Raw genomic sequence first — 15,861 nt, forward strand, 5'->3', positions numbered from 1 at the left:
GGGAGAAATAGAGGGATTTAAGATTGAAGACAGTAGAAAATATGAAGAGAGCTCTCTAATTATACTTTACTTCCTACTCTCTCACATATACTTTTTTTTATCGTTATTTATGCAGAATCAAAAAAGAAAGACAACTCATCTACGGTCAAAATACAGGCAGAAGCCCCTAAACATTGCTGAACAGTATAGTATTAGTACTATTAAATAGTATCATATAGAGAAATCTCTCTGCTGTCAATGATTTGATTATCCAAAATTTATGATTTTCTTTTACTTTTTAGACAAAAGAAAAACTTCCAGGAAAAAAGACTATACTTCGTGTTAGCCTGGCTATAACGTTAGACTGAAAGTTGTTATATATCTAAGTCTACAATAGCGTATAATAAAATATAAAGCTAAAATAATAAATAATTATACTTTATTATTTCGAAAAATTTCTTTGTAATTTAAAGAAAATTAACAAATTAAACAAATTGCAGAATTTCTTTTCGTCCCAAAAAGAGCCCAAAAATTACAGAGAAAACAAAATAAAATTTAAGAAAAATAAAATAAATGAAAATCATGCAAATGAGTAATGCAAATAGTGTGCGAGAGTGGGAGAAAGAAAACAAGAAAAAGATAGCAATAAAATAAAAGAAAACAGACACAATAATTGTTCAAGGATTGCAATGAGAAAAGCAACGACAAAAAGTACTGCCAGACAGGCAGACAACAACAATAAAAGCCACAACAAAAACATCAAAACAACAAGAACAAAAAGCAACAGCATAAGGCAACAATTACAACAACAAATGAAATGGCAAAAAGTTAAAAGGAAAAAAAAGAAAAGAAAAAGATAAAAACAGTACCTTGGCCCAGTATTGAAAAGCGCCTATAAAACACCTCACCATCACACTCTCTCTCTCTCTCTTTCTCTCTACATTTGCTCATTTTCTGTCTGTCTGTGTGGGTGTGTCTCTTGGCTATAGATACATTGGCTATAGATACTGATACATACGTAGCGAGTATTTCGAGCGCATTGAGGGAGGACCCGAATCCGAACCCCCACCTGCTGACTGCAAACACCGAATAATAAGGCAACAATAAATGTCACTGCAACCTGCCACAAACACTCGAACGCCTTCCCACCCCCCTCCGACTATCCCCTTTACCACCCTCTGATTACCTCCTTTTCTGCCATCGTGCAGCCAAGTGCATTCGAAGACGTGACCAAGACGTCAAAAAATAAAAATAAAAAGATACTCTGACTTTCGTTACATTTCATTTCATTTCAGTTTTTTTTTTCTTTTCGTGTGGGTTGCAACGTGTCGTATGCTTAATATGGCACAAGCATAAAATTGAAGGGGCATTGCCGGAGAGAGGGGGTTTTGGGAGGGTTTGTATAAGAAGGCACCACTGTACTGGTAGACTTATCAGTGACAAAGTTTGCCCAAGTCAGGCACTCGACATATTTGTCCGCCAAAGATTGGAGGAGGCGGGCACACACACCGCCACACGGACAGGCATACTGCCTCAGAAACACTGCAAAAATAATCACAAAGTAAAAGCTTTCTTTTAGAACCGAAACATAAGATACTCTGGCGGAATTCATTATACATATATTTCTAAGATTTTTTTAAATGTTTATAAATGTTGCCAATTTATCCGTATTTATAGTTAATGCACAAATTTTCCATTTGACTAAAGGTTTTGGATAATGTGGCACAGATCCTGGTTACATCGACTCTACTCTGATTGCTGTTCTTCGATTTGGAATACCCTTTTTAAAAGCAACAACTTGGCCAACCTCAATGATGTTGCTGTTGTTGTTTTTGTTGCATGGTCTCTGATAAGACCACACACAGATAGACAGACCTATAGCTATGGCTATAAGACTGTGTGTGCAAAATTGGCCAAGAGTCATAAAAGGCAAACTCAATTTGCTGTTGATCACGTTTTTCTTTTAACAATTTCCACCAAACCCCCACCACCCTTTCTCACAAAAATCCTCCCTCGCCCACCCACTGGAACTATTTGCAACAAAGAAAATCTTTTTATTACCAAAGAAGTAGAACACACAAGAACAAAAATGGACACAAAAAATATGTACATATATTATATGTAAAAGGAATACAATTAAAATTATTTATTAGCAAGTGCCAGAAGATATGGTAGATACTATATTATGTATATGTGCAAAGGAAGCAGTAATAGCAGTGAAAAGAAAGACTAAGGGAATAAGAGGATACCCTGTAATCATCACGGCCCAACAAATGAACCAATAACGAAAGAGGCTTTAATGATCTCACAAATCAAGATATATCTATTGGTATTTCTATGGATATTATCATTCCTGTCTCTTTTTTGTGGTATCCAGAAATACTCTCTTAGCTCCTGTTGCAACCAATCCAGGGGAACCCAAAAAAACATCCTCTTACAAAAACTAAAGCCACTACAGGGTACACAAATTGGCCTAAACATTGGCAAAAAAGCAGCAGCAACCAGAGCTCCTCTGCAGAGGAGGCAGAGTCCCCTAGAATCAGCAGAATCGGAGGCTGGCTCTTTCTGTACTGGCTGTCTGTACATTTGGCCATGTTTTTTTGGCCACTTGCCAACCATAACAGAAGAAGCGGCAGAGGCATAACAGTGGTGGCTGGGCGTCTGGTCTACAACAATGCGGCTGGCGACCAACATTTTTGGTTGCCTTTTTGGCTTCTTTCAGTTTTGGCCCAAAAGCTTATTTATGTGCGTTGCCTGCACAAAAATATGGCGCAGCAAAAATATTGTATTTCTTGGATATATTTTCTACCCCTCTTAACCTCTTCTACTATTCCTTTTTAAGCTAATTGGGCGACAACTTGGGTTGGGAATCAAGCGAATATAATGCATTCTCCATTCTGCATTCTGTTGCATATTTAACGTACATATATTTATAGTTTGGAAAAACTACATTTTTATTTTGAGTGGTATATGGGGAATCCCGCATTGTAGTTTCCACAATTTATTCGTCAATAAATATTTCAATATATTCTTCATGTTTTCCCCCATATGTTTTCCATAATTTATTGACCATAATTAATGGCCAGACATTTTTTTGTGGATTGCTGAATGGGTGGGGGCGGTCATGCTTCTTCTATTGATAAGAAACTCGTTTCTATTGTCATTATTTATGAAGAAATTATAAACCCTCACTTAGAGCCTGCATTCGTTAAAAGATATATTGGGTTCGTACAAGTTTTAATAAATGAAAATTGCATATAAGTATAATAGAAGGAACAGATGTATAGTTAGGATAAAAATCTTTGTAGCCAGCCAGGCATTAGCAGAATAGTTTTCTTTTATTCAAAAATTTTAAGAAGTTATTTTTTTTGCCTATATAAATCGAATGCTGTTTAATCGAAGAAGGAGACCTTTTTCGAGGAGACTGTATTTTATCGTCATTCTCTCTCAGTAAAATTAATAATAAATAATTAAATTCAAATAGAAATAAATATATATAAATAATAAATAAAAAAAAACCGCATTTAAATTTCCTGCTAATTTCTGATCATCATACGATTTAAGAAAGTCCAATCTTTTGGATTCGGCTTCTGTTTCTATCTGGTACTTTCCTTTTCTGAGTGCTGTACAGCTTCCACCCAGAATTTCTTATCAAATATGAACACAAGCAGAACAGAACCCAAGAGAGACCCAAGAAGAACCCAACGCAGAATAAGTATGAATGTGGAGATGAAAATAATATTTCGGCAAACACTGAAAAGAGAGTACAGTGATAAAGACAGTGTCACTGACCGCTCTTCATTCTTTACGCTCTCTTATCAACGTTGTTCTTTTTGCCAAAAGAAAAATGTGTATCTGTGTCTGGTTATTAGTTGAGCAACAAATGATTGACAAATCGTGGGAAACAACAAAACTGATTGATGTACGGTAGGTGTATCTACATATATCTTATATCTAAAGAGGAAGGGCACAAGTTCATTTACCTATTGCACGAGTATCTCTATCTATCTTTTTTGGGGAAGGTAAACGATCTGATGTGAATAAACCCATTTCTCTGTGCTGCACTCGCAAGGGGTTCCATTCCACCCATCATTTACGTTGATGTATTACCCAGAGAAAGAGAGAGAGAGAGGCGTCTCCAAAAACAGATTTGCTAATTAAATGTCATACGTATATGCATCTGCAATATGAAAAATTAATTAAGGAATTGTCACATCAATCAGGCTACAAATTATGGCTTTCTCGGTGCTGCTACAAAGGAATTTTTAAATAAACAAATAAAATGCAGAAAATAGATTTATGTCCCCCGAGCCCGAGTGCAGGGAAATTTATGACAGATGTAAAAAAATGTCAGAATTTTCTCTGGCTATTTTTTACGACTCTTCTTTTTATGAATGAGAACTCAGGGAGCGACAGTGACTGACCATATCCATGGCTCTGACTGACAGACAGACAGTTCTACAAGTACTCGAACACGTACTCAAGAAAGAAAAAAACCCCAAAGAAATATATCAGAAAATAGGAAGAAAAACACTTGCTGTTGATAATGAGAAAAGTTGCCGCCTTTTTTCTTCAATTTCTTTTGTTTTTTCTTCTTTTGTTTCGTTGCTGATCCTTGGATCTTCTGGTAATGGGAATCCACTCGCTGGCCACTTTGTTTACACTTCTCTATATATGATACATACACTTATACATAAATCTTATATATGTATATTAATCTTTGTTCCAGGTGTTCCGTGTGGTTTTCATCTGGAGTGCAATTTTTTCCATTTTCCTGGAAATTCTACCTAAATGTATGGCCCTCTAAGGTTTTCCAGGGACTATTAATATCTAATGCCAGTTTCTTAAGTATATATTCGTATTAAATCTGAATTTGTAGAAATGGAATTTCTGCTAAAAAAAAAAACAAGTGCAGAAGTATTTAATATTTTTCGCCCAGAAATTTTCTAATAATTTCTCGTAATACAAATACTCCCGCACAAGTATGTTTTGTGTACTCACCTTTTATAAAATATATATCCCGATTTCGTAGGCATTTGCGGTTTCAATATATGCATATAGATTTCATTCGCATGAATATCCAAAGGGTGGTCGCCATACAGGGGGTGTTGAAGTATTCCAAAATGCAAAAAGTTCGCGGATAATCCAAGAGTTGTTTCGTATTAAATAGTTTTCTCTTTAACACTTTAATGCGGAACCAAATAAAATTCACGCTCTTTTTACTTTGCTGTTTTCTCCTTCGTTGCAGGGTTACAAAAATTGTTATAAAATGCACGTAAATTTCTGGAAAGTTCACAAAATCGAACAATTTACTTCACTTAAATTTTTTTTAATTCTTGCCACAAATTTGTTGTCCCTTAAATCAGAAATCTGTTTGGTCTGATTTTCATTTGGGAAAATTCATAAATTCTTATTTTTTGTGCACTTTTTCTTATTTCAGAGTTGAGATTCTTCCTGCTCTCATTTTTATTTTATTTTTTGGCAAATTTGTTTTAAATAAATTTGTTGTTGTTACAATATTTTTTTGTTGTTTTTGATTTCCACTACACTTTTGACACTCTTTTTTGGCGTTTACTTTCTATAAGAATATTTATTTATTCCATTATTTATGTTGCAGTTCTTGTTGTTGTTGTGTGTAAAAATGTATTAGCAAATTTGTTTGATTTAGTTGCTATTTTAGTAACTATTTTAAGAACTCTTTTTCACCGCACACCATACGCGCTTTTCCTTAAAGTTTTTCCTCTTTCTTTCACACGTTTTTTTTTGTTGTTTTGGCACTTTCGAAGTTTTTACCCTTTTGGTTTTTATTTCGGAAAACTGGTCGGCATTTTCTCTGTATATTTTGTAGTTGTTGTGTTTGCTCGATTTTTCTCTTATTTCTGTTATTTTTTTGGTCTATTTTTAGCGGTAAAAATATTCTGCGGTCAGCATTTTAAAAATAAACAAAAGAGAAGGAAAGAGAATAGATGCCGTTCCACTTATGCTGCCTGCTGCTGCTGTTGCTCGTGGGATGTTAGATGTTGAATGTTGGATGCTGCTGGTGTTCACGAAGAACCGCATGCGCTGCCTGCTGATAATGAAGACAGCAATAGCAACACAACAGACCGACAAAGAGCGAGGCAGAGGTGTAGGCAGAGCGAGCGACAGCGATAACGATTCGGGTTTCTTTTTAACTAAATTTTATTACGTTTCACACTTCACTTCTGTTTGCGATTTGAATTGTGTTTTCAATTACAAGTGTTCTTCGGCAGCTTCTTCGGCTGCTGTTGCTGTTGTCCAATTACCCGCTCCGGCGTTCTAGTCACTTCGATGAACATCTTGTAACTATTTTCGAAAAGCGCACGAACGCAACTGCAGAGCAGAGTCCCACCAGCAGCAGCAGCAGCAGCAGCAACAGCAGCAGAAGCAACAGCAGCAGAGGCCCACAAACGAAACCGAAACCGAAAGCAGAGACCAAGAACAAACACCACAAAAGAGAGCCAGCAACCAGCAGACAGACAGAGCGCCAACGAGTTGGGGGAGCACAAGAGAGTGAGTGTGTTCCACTGTCTGTGTGTGTGTGTGCGAGTGTCCAAGAGAGAGTTCCACTGTTTTATGTGCGATTGATTCCAAACAAACCTCTTAAGAGAGCGCGTCGATGGAGAGCATTTCTGCCTGTCCGTTAAAGAAAAAACGAAGCGTAGCATCCGCGGTGCTGCGTTCGTGTTGGCTCTTGAAGAACTGAAGCACAGTCGCAGCCCCAACCAGCCAGCCCCAACCAGCCAGCCGACCAACAGCCAGCAGCTGCACGAAGCCCACACTCTGTAACACGAGCGAAGCTTCGTGCGCGCGGGCGAAGATCAGCAGCCAGCAGCACAAAAAGACGATTACTTAAGCAGTGACTAACTAGCAGAATGGGAGGGGGGACAAAGAGAGTGGCAGAGTGCGAGAGCGCCAAGCCAAAGCCAAGCCCCACATTTCTGGCTACTGGCTGCATTTACTACTGTCACTGCTGTTAGCCCCAACAGAGCAATGTTAACACTTGTATTTTGTACCCGCCGCAAGGTGGGGGCTGCCAGATATTTTGAACAGATTTTTGCAAAGCGTTTTCGACCCCAAAAATGTGTATTTTTTGATGATCAGAACCAACAAGTTTAGAGAACGAGCGCTAAATCACGTAGAAAAATCACTATTACAAACGGGATTACTATATCACTGTACCAACAGCTATATAGACTCTATAAAGATTATATTTTATGCAGTAAATAGAGTATTTCATAGCAAAAAATCTCCAGATGGTGCCTCAAACAACAAGAGTATCCAACTGTCGGCAGCCTGTGTACTTGGTTTTTCTATTAAGAAGCCATATGCTAACAGATTTCATGGCTAAATGACCAATCTAATTGTCCAAAAGAAGCCGCACAACTAATAATAATAATAATCAGAAGAAGCCCACTGGCAAACCCAAACACAGGACTGCAAAAGCAATCCATTATCAAAAAGTTTTCCTTTCGGATCTGCTCATTAAAGTCCAGGAACTTATTGGTACAACAATGGACCGTAAGTACAATAAGCGCTTATTAAATGCCTCGAATGCGAATCAACTTTCAGCTAAATGGAAAATGGCAGGGAACGGGAACGGGAACGATGCCAACGCGGAAAAACAATGGAAAATGCCATGGCCGGAAATTCACGCAACGGAAGCGGAGTGGGAAAGGAAAGGAGCAGCAGCAAGACGACGCTGCCAATGCCACTTGGGAACGTCAGTCACCCACAAGATTTCCTCGAGTCACCACCCAACCATCGCCCATCCACCAATACCAAATCCTATTCCCAGTTCCAGTTTCAGGACCAGCAGCAGCAGCAGCAGCCCCATCATGCTATACAATCTTTGCCAGCTGCTACTCCATGAGGTCGCTGCCTCTCTGCATCCTTCTTTTCTACTCTTTTGCTACTGTTCTAGCTCCTTTGGGTTGGATACCCTATAAGGAAAGGGTGCTATAATTATATGAATAAGTTTGTCACGCTTGGGGGAAGCATTTCCGAATCTCTACATATTTATAGAAAATCTGTCTTATTTGTCCTAGAAATGTATAGAAGGGTATTTGGATTTTTGTCACTCGCATCTAAGCTCCTTCTTATGTTTCCCTGCCCCTTTTGTGGAACCCTGCTCACTATTCCCCACCCGGTACTGTAAGTCCATCCATTCATCTTTTTGCTATCCAAAAATTTTGCATGCCATGGCAGAAACAAAGCAAGCGCAAAATGTTTGGCCGCCTGGGAACAGAAAAGACTTGAAGAAGTACTGGCCAGGGAGCCAGGGAATGAGCAACAGAATACAGAGAGGGTGGGCGAACAGGAGCGAAAACAAAGAGGGAGCCTGATTGGGTTTCCATTGAAAGCCGCTTGGCCAACTTTATGTTTTGGTCGCAGGAATTACCCAAAAACTTGATGCCTGTCATTCCATAGAATGTGGCCTTAAGAATTTTCGGTTGGATACGAATTTGAAATACCTTTAAATGCGAGAGAGTTCAAAACTGATATTCCTGTGCATAAATCAAAGGCAACCAATCTTCGGGGTCGGTGTGGATCTCGGGGATTGATTAATGAGATGCGCAGCACTTAGCACGTGCTCTCAGTCCGTCCGGGGACATTGGGGAGTCACTCAGTCAGTCAGGTACAAGGACACGGCACGGACACCGACACCGACACGGAGACACGAGCGCACAGACGATTCCTTGGACACAGTTCCCAAAAAGTTATTTATGACCTCCGGGCGAATGCAATTTGTTGTGGTCAACAAATCGCTACACAAATTTCTGTTCTGTGTCTCTTAGCTTGTTTTTTTGCACAAAAATGAGCAAGATCATTAGAGATGATGTGGGTGGGGGAGGATTGGGGAATTGGGGAATCGAGGATGGGTAGAATGAGACAAAAGTTTATTAGTCACGTTCGAGGAATGCGAATGGCCATCGCCATCGCCATCAAAAGGTGAGGCTCCCAAAAAAATACATATTCGTATCAGAAGCATCCGAAGTCTCTGCTAAAAGCGCCCAAAGAAATGAGCTTAAGCCAAATGGCGTTAATCCATGAATTATTGCCTAAAAGCATGCCAAAGCGCATTAAAGTCTAGAGGTGACAGCGCGAAGAAGGCGACAGTGGATTGTAGTGGAGTGGACGGAGGATGGACTGGGAGGAGGAGGAGGAGGTGGTGGTGGTGACCAGATCAGGCAGGTAGCCAAAGGACAAGCCAGCAGACAAGATATCAATTGTATTAGACAAAACAAGAGGTGCGGAATACCCTTCGAGTGCAGAGATTTCAATGGGAGTTCATCGAATATGGAATTAAGATGTACTGATGATCAATTGGTGATCAATTATGAAAATATTTTTATAGAATAAAACGTTTAAAAACTCTTCTGGTGTTGTAAGATATATGTACATATGTGCACAACATAGGATGAATACTTAATACTAAACGACAACAAATATGAATTATCTTGGGAACACAAAACATAAATATAATTTTTTGTGATTCCGAGATCTTAATTTTAAATTGAAAAACTTTATTTGTCTAACTGATGTGTTCTTAAGAACTTGGCAATATATAAAAGTTGATGTGCAAATGAAAGATCTTCGAACCGAATATTATTTAGGTAACAGCCTTCCTGATAAAACAACAATACCCTCAACAACACACGCAAAATGTCTCCACCGAGCATTAGTAATGCCCATGAAAGTGCCAATGGAGAACATGAAACATACATTTTGATTTTTTTTCTCAAAAAACACCAAAACACTCAAAAGGAAAAGAAAACGACAAAAATATTGGCCGCAAAAAATAAATAAAAGCACATAAAAATAAAAAGGGGTAAAGCCCAGTTTTGGACCGCACCCATGAGGAGAGCGGTCCAACCAGCCCACACCTCTCGTCCCCACACCGAATATCCCTCTCTGTCCCTCTTTCGAGGTATATCTACCCCTCTAACCTCTTTATTTAGGGGTATATATCTATATCTCGCTTTCTGCATTTGTCACAACTTTAAAGTTGTAGTCAGTTTTTTTTTTTGGGTTCTTTTGTTGTAGTATTTCTGTTGTTTTTATGAGTATTGACATTATAATCAACGCCGTTTTCAATTTCAACAAAACCCCTTTCCGCCACAAAAAGTTGCATCCTCCCCGCTCAACCACTAAGCCCAGAGGGGGAAAAAACTTCTCTTTGCTTTTGAGATATTCAGTTTTTTCGGGTGTCTTCCACAGTGCTTTTAGAGGGTATGTCATTTGGAAAGGGTATAAGTATTTTTATCGGATGGTTGCAGGGCAGAAAAGAAAGAATGGTGACGACTTTCCTTAATGACGATTTAAGGGTCTTATGTACATATATGTCATTCCTAAACTAGTCCATGATTTTTGTGACTGAAAAAAATCATAATCCATAATTAGCAGATAATGTTAACAAATACAATATTTATCTGCTTCAACAGAGATGCCAAGAAATGTATAAATGCTTTCATTTTATTTAGCTTAAATTACTGACACAGAAAAACTGTATAGAAAAACCCAGATTTATTTCCAATAGCTGTCATAAGAATCTAAAAGGGTATCTCAATATTCGGCTCCCAGAAACCCAGCTTTTTGTTCTTGTTACTTCTTTTTTTTTGCTTTTCTTTCTTTTAGCTCCTTCTTATTTCCACTTTTCGTTTGGCAAAATAAATATGTAAATTATTGCTATGTATCTGTGTATATGTCCCTTCATATCGTATCTCTGTGTGAGTGTCCCCCCCTATGAATATTTGTGTGTGTCCCACTGTGTCTGTATGTGTGTGGCATGCGTCAGTCACCTGTGGTATTTTAACATCTTTTTATTTTTTTTTTTTTGCTGGATAGTCTCATTTTTATTGGTTCCCCGCATGACCCGTTCCGGCTCTGGTGCCACATAACCGAAAGATAGTTTTGGACTTTTGGAGCGCTGCTGGCCACCAAATCCCAAAGGAATTTCGATTTGAGACGTATTCCATTTCAGGTACTCAAGGGCCACCCTGTGGGGTTTGGATGGGTGTGCAGTTATGGATACATTTAACGGTTCCAATAGCAATAAAAAACGTAAATTGAAAAGTATTAAAGCTCTTTAAGGCTTTTGAAGCCAAAGAAAGTTTGCGCGATGCGAAATAAACAGTTAGGTACGGTTTTAAGGCCAAATGGAGTCTCAAAAGGGGTCATATATTTATTCAGAATGTTCTTTAGTTAAGTAAGTTTCTCCCAAGTAAAGAAGTTTCATACCATTTATAATAAGTACTTTAACGAAAATATATTCGTAAACACAGAGAAAAATGGCATATTAAAAAGAAACACACATATGTACATATATTAAAATTAGTAATTCGGGTTTTAAATAAAAAAATAGTGAAATTAAATATAATTGACTTTGATTTTAAAATTAAAGAAAACAAATTTTTTTTAATACTTCCCATATTTAATCTAACGATAAAATAAATCTAATTTTAGAAAAGTATTTCATCAAAATACTAGAATATATAATTTTAATATGAAATATATTTATGTTCTATTCATAAAACAAAATACAAAAATTAAAAATGACTACAGATCGTTGGACATCCAACAAAAAAAACTTCCAATGAAATACGCTTTTCAAATTTTTGTTCGTTTTTCTTCTTTTAAATCTTTATAGATTTGTATTCACTTAACCTTTCTTCTGTCATTTACCACACCCACACTCAAAATCTCCTAGAAATTTTTAATTTCTCTTAGTATTATAATTGACTCTTTCCTTACAAATTACTGAACATCCCTTTCATCCAAACCACTTCCTTCCTCCCTAACCAAATTCCATGTGCACATCCCATGCACATCCTCATTGATCTCAGGAAGCTGACAATTAGCTTCAACTGTTTCCCCTACGACCCAAACCAATATTGAACCACTGTCCATATCTGACAATCATTTTGATTTATGGTGCACCCAGCCAGGGTCCACTGTCCCCTGCTCTCACCCTGTTCACATTGCAGAGAACTGCACTTGAGTAAATATTTTTCAGTGGCCCCATATTCAATTTCAAATACCTCAAGCCCAGGGACAGCCAGTACCGTCTATCGACAATCATTTGTTGAGGGCGTTATGGTGGGAGGGGGGGAGAGAGATTGAAAGACAGTAAGTAAGTTGACCTTTTGTGGGCAATGCAAACAATGACAATGAACCATGTGAAAGACAAACCAAAAACCAAAGCCACCAAAGCCAAAAATCCTCAACCAAATCAAAATTTAAACAAGAAAGAAAGGATTGATTGGTGGAACGAAGTATTAGATACCCTTTTAGATGAATAGTTTCTACGTAAGATATACATATGTGATGTATAAGAAAAATAATTATATATATTTAGATGACTAGATGATTATGGACTAAAGGACCATAACTTGGGGTAGCCCCAAGATTCAGTAAAATATATTCAATCAATTTTAATGAACATACGAATATACATTAAATGGTTACAAAACATCTCTTCAACATCATTATCTCTACTTTTGCTAGTGTATAATGAACAAACTTATGATTATTGACATTTAATGCGCACATTTGACTCTAACATGAACTTGGACTCTGCTCTGTTTGGTGTCTGTGTTCTGGATTCCTGTTGACAGATGATGGAATGGACTGAGACCCAGCTAAGCATTAAATATGAACCAAAACGAGACACAAATACTCGTTCAAACGACACCTTCTTCAGCAGCTCCTCTATCTGTATCTCTATCTGTGTGTTTGTTTGCCTGTGAAATTCAATGCTGTACACAAACATTTTTTTCGCTGCATTCAACACTCTGATGATGGGCGGCAGATTGCAGCCCTCCAGCTGCTGATGGTCGGGGCGAGATCAACGAAAGACAGAACTTGAGACCTAAGGAGCTCTGGTAACTCTATATTCGAAGCTGAAAAATATGTTGAAAGAAGTGTAGGATTTGTTTGAATTAAAGAAAAGCTAAAATCAGTTGGCAAGTGTTATTGGTAGTTTTTGGAAGTAATTTAAGGAGCAGATGCAGGTAACGGCTTAGGAATGAGGAAACATTTACGGATACATATTTAATATACAAACCTGAATGACAAACTTATATTTATCTGCCAGTATTAAAGCCTTGAATTCAAATGAATTCTGGTTTATATATAGAGAAAACCTGCTTGATGTTTGTTCCACGAATTTTTTTAATTTATATTTTCCAACTTCCCATTCCCCATTGCTTTCCCATTCCCCCTTCCAAGTACTCATTCTCTAGCCATACCACAAATCATTAGAGCAATCATTACAAAACTTTTCCATTGTCTTAGATTTCAAGTGCAATGTCTGTGCTTCCCCCGACACCCCCGTCCCCGAGCCACCCACAACCACCCCAATCGTCTAGCTACAAAAATATTTCCCACTCTTAGATTTGTTGTTGTCTGGGTCACATTCAGCTCTATAGAGAGCTCTACGAGCATTACGTTTTATTGGCTGCCTTCAGGGCCCCCGTGCGTTCGTGTCCGGCAATTAGTCTGCGCGCATGCGTCGCCAGCTTCATTGTCAACTCGGTTTTGGCTTGTCCGCCAATTGTCGTCTGTCCCTTGTCCGTTCGTGTGTCCCGTCTGCTTCTGTTTTTGTTTTTTTCGTTTTCGTTTTTTGTTTGTTTCGCTGTCGCTTTTCCCATATTCAAAGTATCGGGCGTAGTAAAATGTTAATTAAATTCAATTAAAATGCGCAGCGAGTCTTCGACAAAATGTTATTCACATTTCAAGGTTAATTTGACAGGCCGCCTTAAAACACTTTGAAGAAGTGCCAAACTTTAGTTGTGCCAGAGGCCTGGATGGGGGCCCTGGAGTTACACACATATTGGGGGGTGGTGTGTGATGGATGTGCTAAGACCAACTGCAAAGTTCAAGTGTTCATTGGTTCCGCAACATTTGATTTATTTTATTATCTGTTATCGGTATCTATCCATGGGTTAGGGCTCGTTCAAGGCTGATCGAGGTAAAGTACTTGAAAAATACGAAATGGAAAAGTTTTATATGAATGTGGAATTTTAGAGTCAATGCTTCAAATACCCTTTCAAATATATGTAGGTATGTATGTAGTACTTATGATATAATAGGTAGTTCCATTGCCATTTAAATTCATACCGAATCATGAAAGACATATTTTCTGTGTTAGTTACAGCAATACCGCAAATACCATAGAGGATACCTCAATGGTGCAGACATCACCCGTAATTATACCAATAAAAATTTTTAGTCAAATAATCAATCCTCTTCTATCGTTCATCTTTTTACAAGACCTCAGTGCACTTGTAGAATCCACAGGAATCTAATATCACCAGTTTCCATTTCTATAGTTAATATCTATGTAAATCTGGCCTATTCCATGGCATATTACCGTTTATTGTATCTACATAATTAAGTCAATCTTTATAGAGGGTAAAAAATCCCTGGCTGACTCGGGACTCAACTGTTACCCCTATCTGATCATAGTATTTGAAATGCTATCAATTTACACTTCTGATTGAAAGTCACAATACCCTGTCATTTAGGAAGTGTATCATGAAATTAGCTTTACTGCCGTCGCGACGGAAAAGAGAGCAAAACAACAGAATTAATAATAAATATACTAAAAACCACATTAAGCCCAAACCGAATTGTAATAAAAATTATTTAGCTCGCCACAAATTGTGGGTCCAGAGCCCCCTTAGAGTCGTTTCTCTCTCTCCGGTCCACCACCCGCAGGCCAGTGGCCACCACCCCCTGCTGCTACGGCGTCAGCTGCCACTTAATGACTGAATGAATGGCCAACACGTTGCCACAAGGGGTGAGGCAGTGGGTGGGAGAGAGGCATGGGCATAGCCAACAAAGCATTTAATGTTTTTATTTGCGGGCGGCAGAACCTGAAAGTGGCAGGCAGCAGCCTGTTCCTGCTCCTCTTTAGTGGGGCTTTGCGGCAGGACTCGTGACAAAATGGTGGGGATAACGGGGCGGACCGAAGCGGAAGCCCAGCGGCGACAGTCCATGCAACATGTTGTTGTGTGGCGAATGCTTTAAGTTGGATTTTCTTTTAGAATTTAATGAGGGAAATGCGTTTTGCACGGCTCAGGGAGATTAATTCGCTCGGGATTCCAATGATTCCCAGGATCAGAGATTGGGGATTAGGAATCAAAAATTAAATATTATAATGAAGGAAATTTTAGGTTGATCCCAGTTGGTTTATTAGAAATAGTTTCATTGAATTCGACACAAAAGTAAATAAGCAAACGCCTTCTGGGGGTCAATCGGTAAGTCCCAAAAATCGCTATTACTTTCATTATCCCTCCCAAAAAGTCATTGTGCCTGTAGCGCTATCTTCTGAAGACATAAAAAAACTATTCTCTGTAATCAAACAAACAAGCTAACAGTGGTTTTTATTTGAAAAGAAAAAGGATTTCCATTTTTTTAGCTTAACTTGGGGAATTGGAAGCTTCCCGCAAGCTTTAAAAACGAATACAAAATTTGTCAAGTAGTCATTTATTGCAAATGTACTTTTTATCATGCTTCGAATTTCGAATTTCAGAAAAAAAAAGTACCCTCTACTATCGCTATAATCATATTGTTACACATAGAATATTCTGAAGAATACTTTCAGCTCCTGCTGATTACCTTCATTAATCAAATCTAGAGGACTTTAACCTCGATGCAGTGAGGAGTGCATTGATAACTGTCAACCACTGCAGTGGCTGGTTTCTTCTCCCAAAGAATGCTCTGTCATAAAATACCTCACTCTACCTCTTCATTCATCCTCAACATCTCTTTCATCTCTCGCTGTCAATCCATATGCAAGTGAACTTTCCTTCCAGATTTTCCATACGGTTACCAGCCTTGAACCCGCCGCCTTCAGAT

At 38.3% G+C, this 15,861-nt stretch overlaps 3 protein-coding genes across 9 annotated transcripts in view; 1 reads left to right on the forward strand and 2 right to left on the reverse strand.

Annotated features, from left to right (window-relative positions):
* LOC111070359 (serine-rich adhesin for platelets) overlaps nucleotides 1–6,691 on the reverse strand; it is a 48,927-nt gene extending 42,236 nt beyond the window's left edge. For 2 of the 4 annotated variants that reach the window (XM_041596323.1, XM_041596322.1), the window contains exon 1: nucleotides 4,981–6,329. The gene's annotated coding sequence lies outside the window, so the exon portion shown is untranslated. Of the gene's footprint in view, nucleotides 1–4,980; nucleotides 6,333–6,597 lie in introns of those variants that run through there. The other 2 variants (XM_041596320.1, XM_041596321.1) reach the window with 2 other exon arrangements.
* Nucleotides 1–15,861, forward strand: part of LOC111070361 (tetratricopeptide repeat protein 30 homolog) — a 70,628-nt gene that overhangs the window by 2,319 nt on the left and 52,448 nt on the right. The window lies entirely within an intron of this gene.
* The window catches only part of LOC111070362 (protein dead ringer-like), a 30,629-nt gene continuing 27,198 nt past the window's right edge, over nucleotides 12,431–15,861 (reverse strand). For all 4 annotated transcript variants that reach the window (XR_002607346.2, XR_002607347.2, XM_022360834.2 and 1 more), the window contains one exon: nucleotides 12,431–12,899. Coding sequence is in view for 2 of the 4 variants with exons in the window: in XM_022360834.2 (XP_022216526.2) it covers nucleotides 12,869–12,899 (31 nt within the window). In the remaining 2 variants the exon portion in view is untranslated. The remainder of the gene's footprint in view (nucleotides 12,900–15,861) is intronic.

Source organism: Drosophila obscura, unplaced genomic scaffold (assembly GCF_018151105.1).
Source record: "Drosophila obscura isolate BZ-5 IFL unplaced genomic scaffold, ASM1815110v1 contig_14, whole genome shotgun sequence".
In the NCBI taxonomy this organism is placed as follows: domain Eukaryota; kingdom Metazoa; phylum Arthropoda; class Insecta; order Diptera; family Drosophilidae; genus Drosophila; species Drosophila obscura.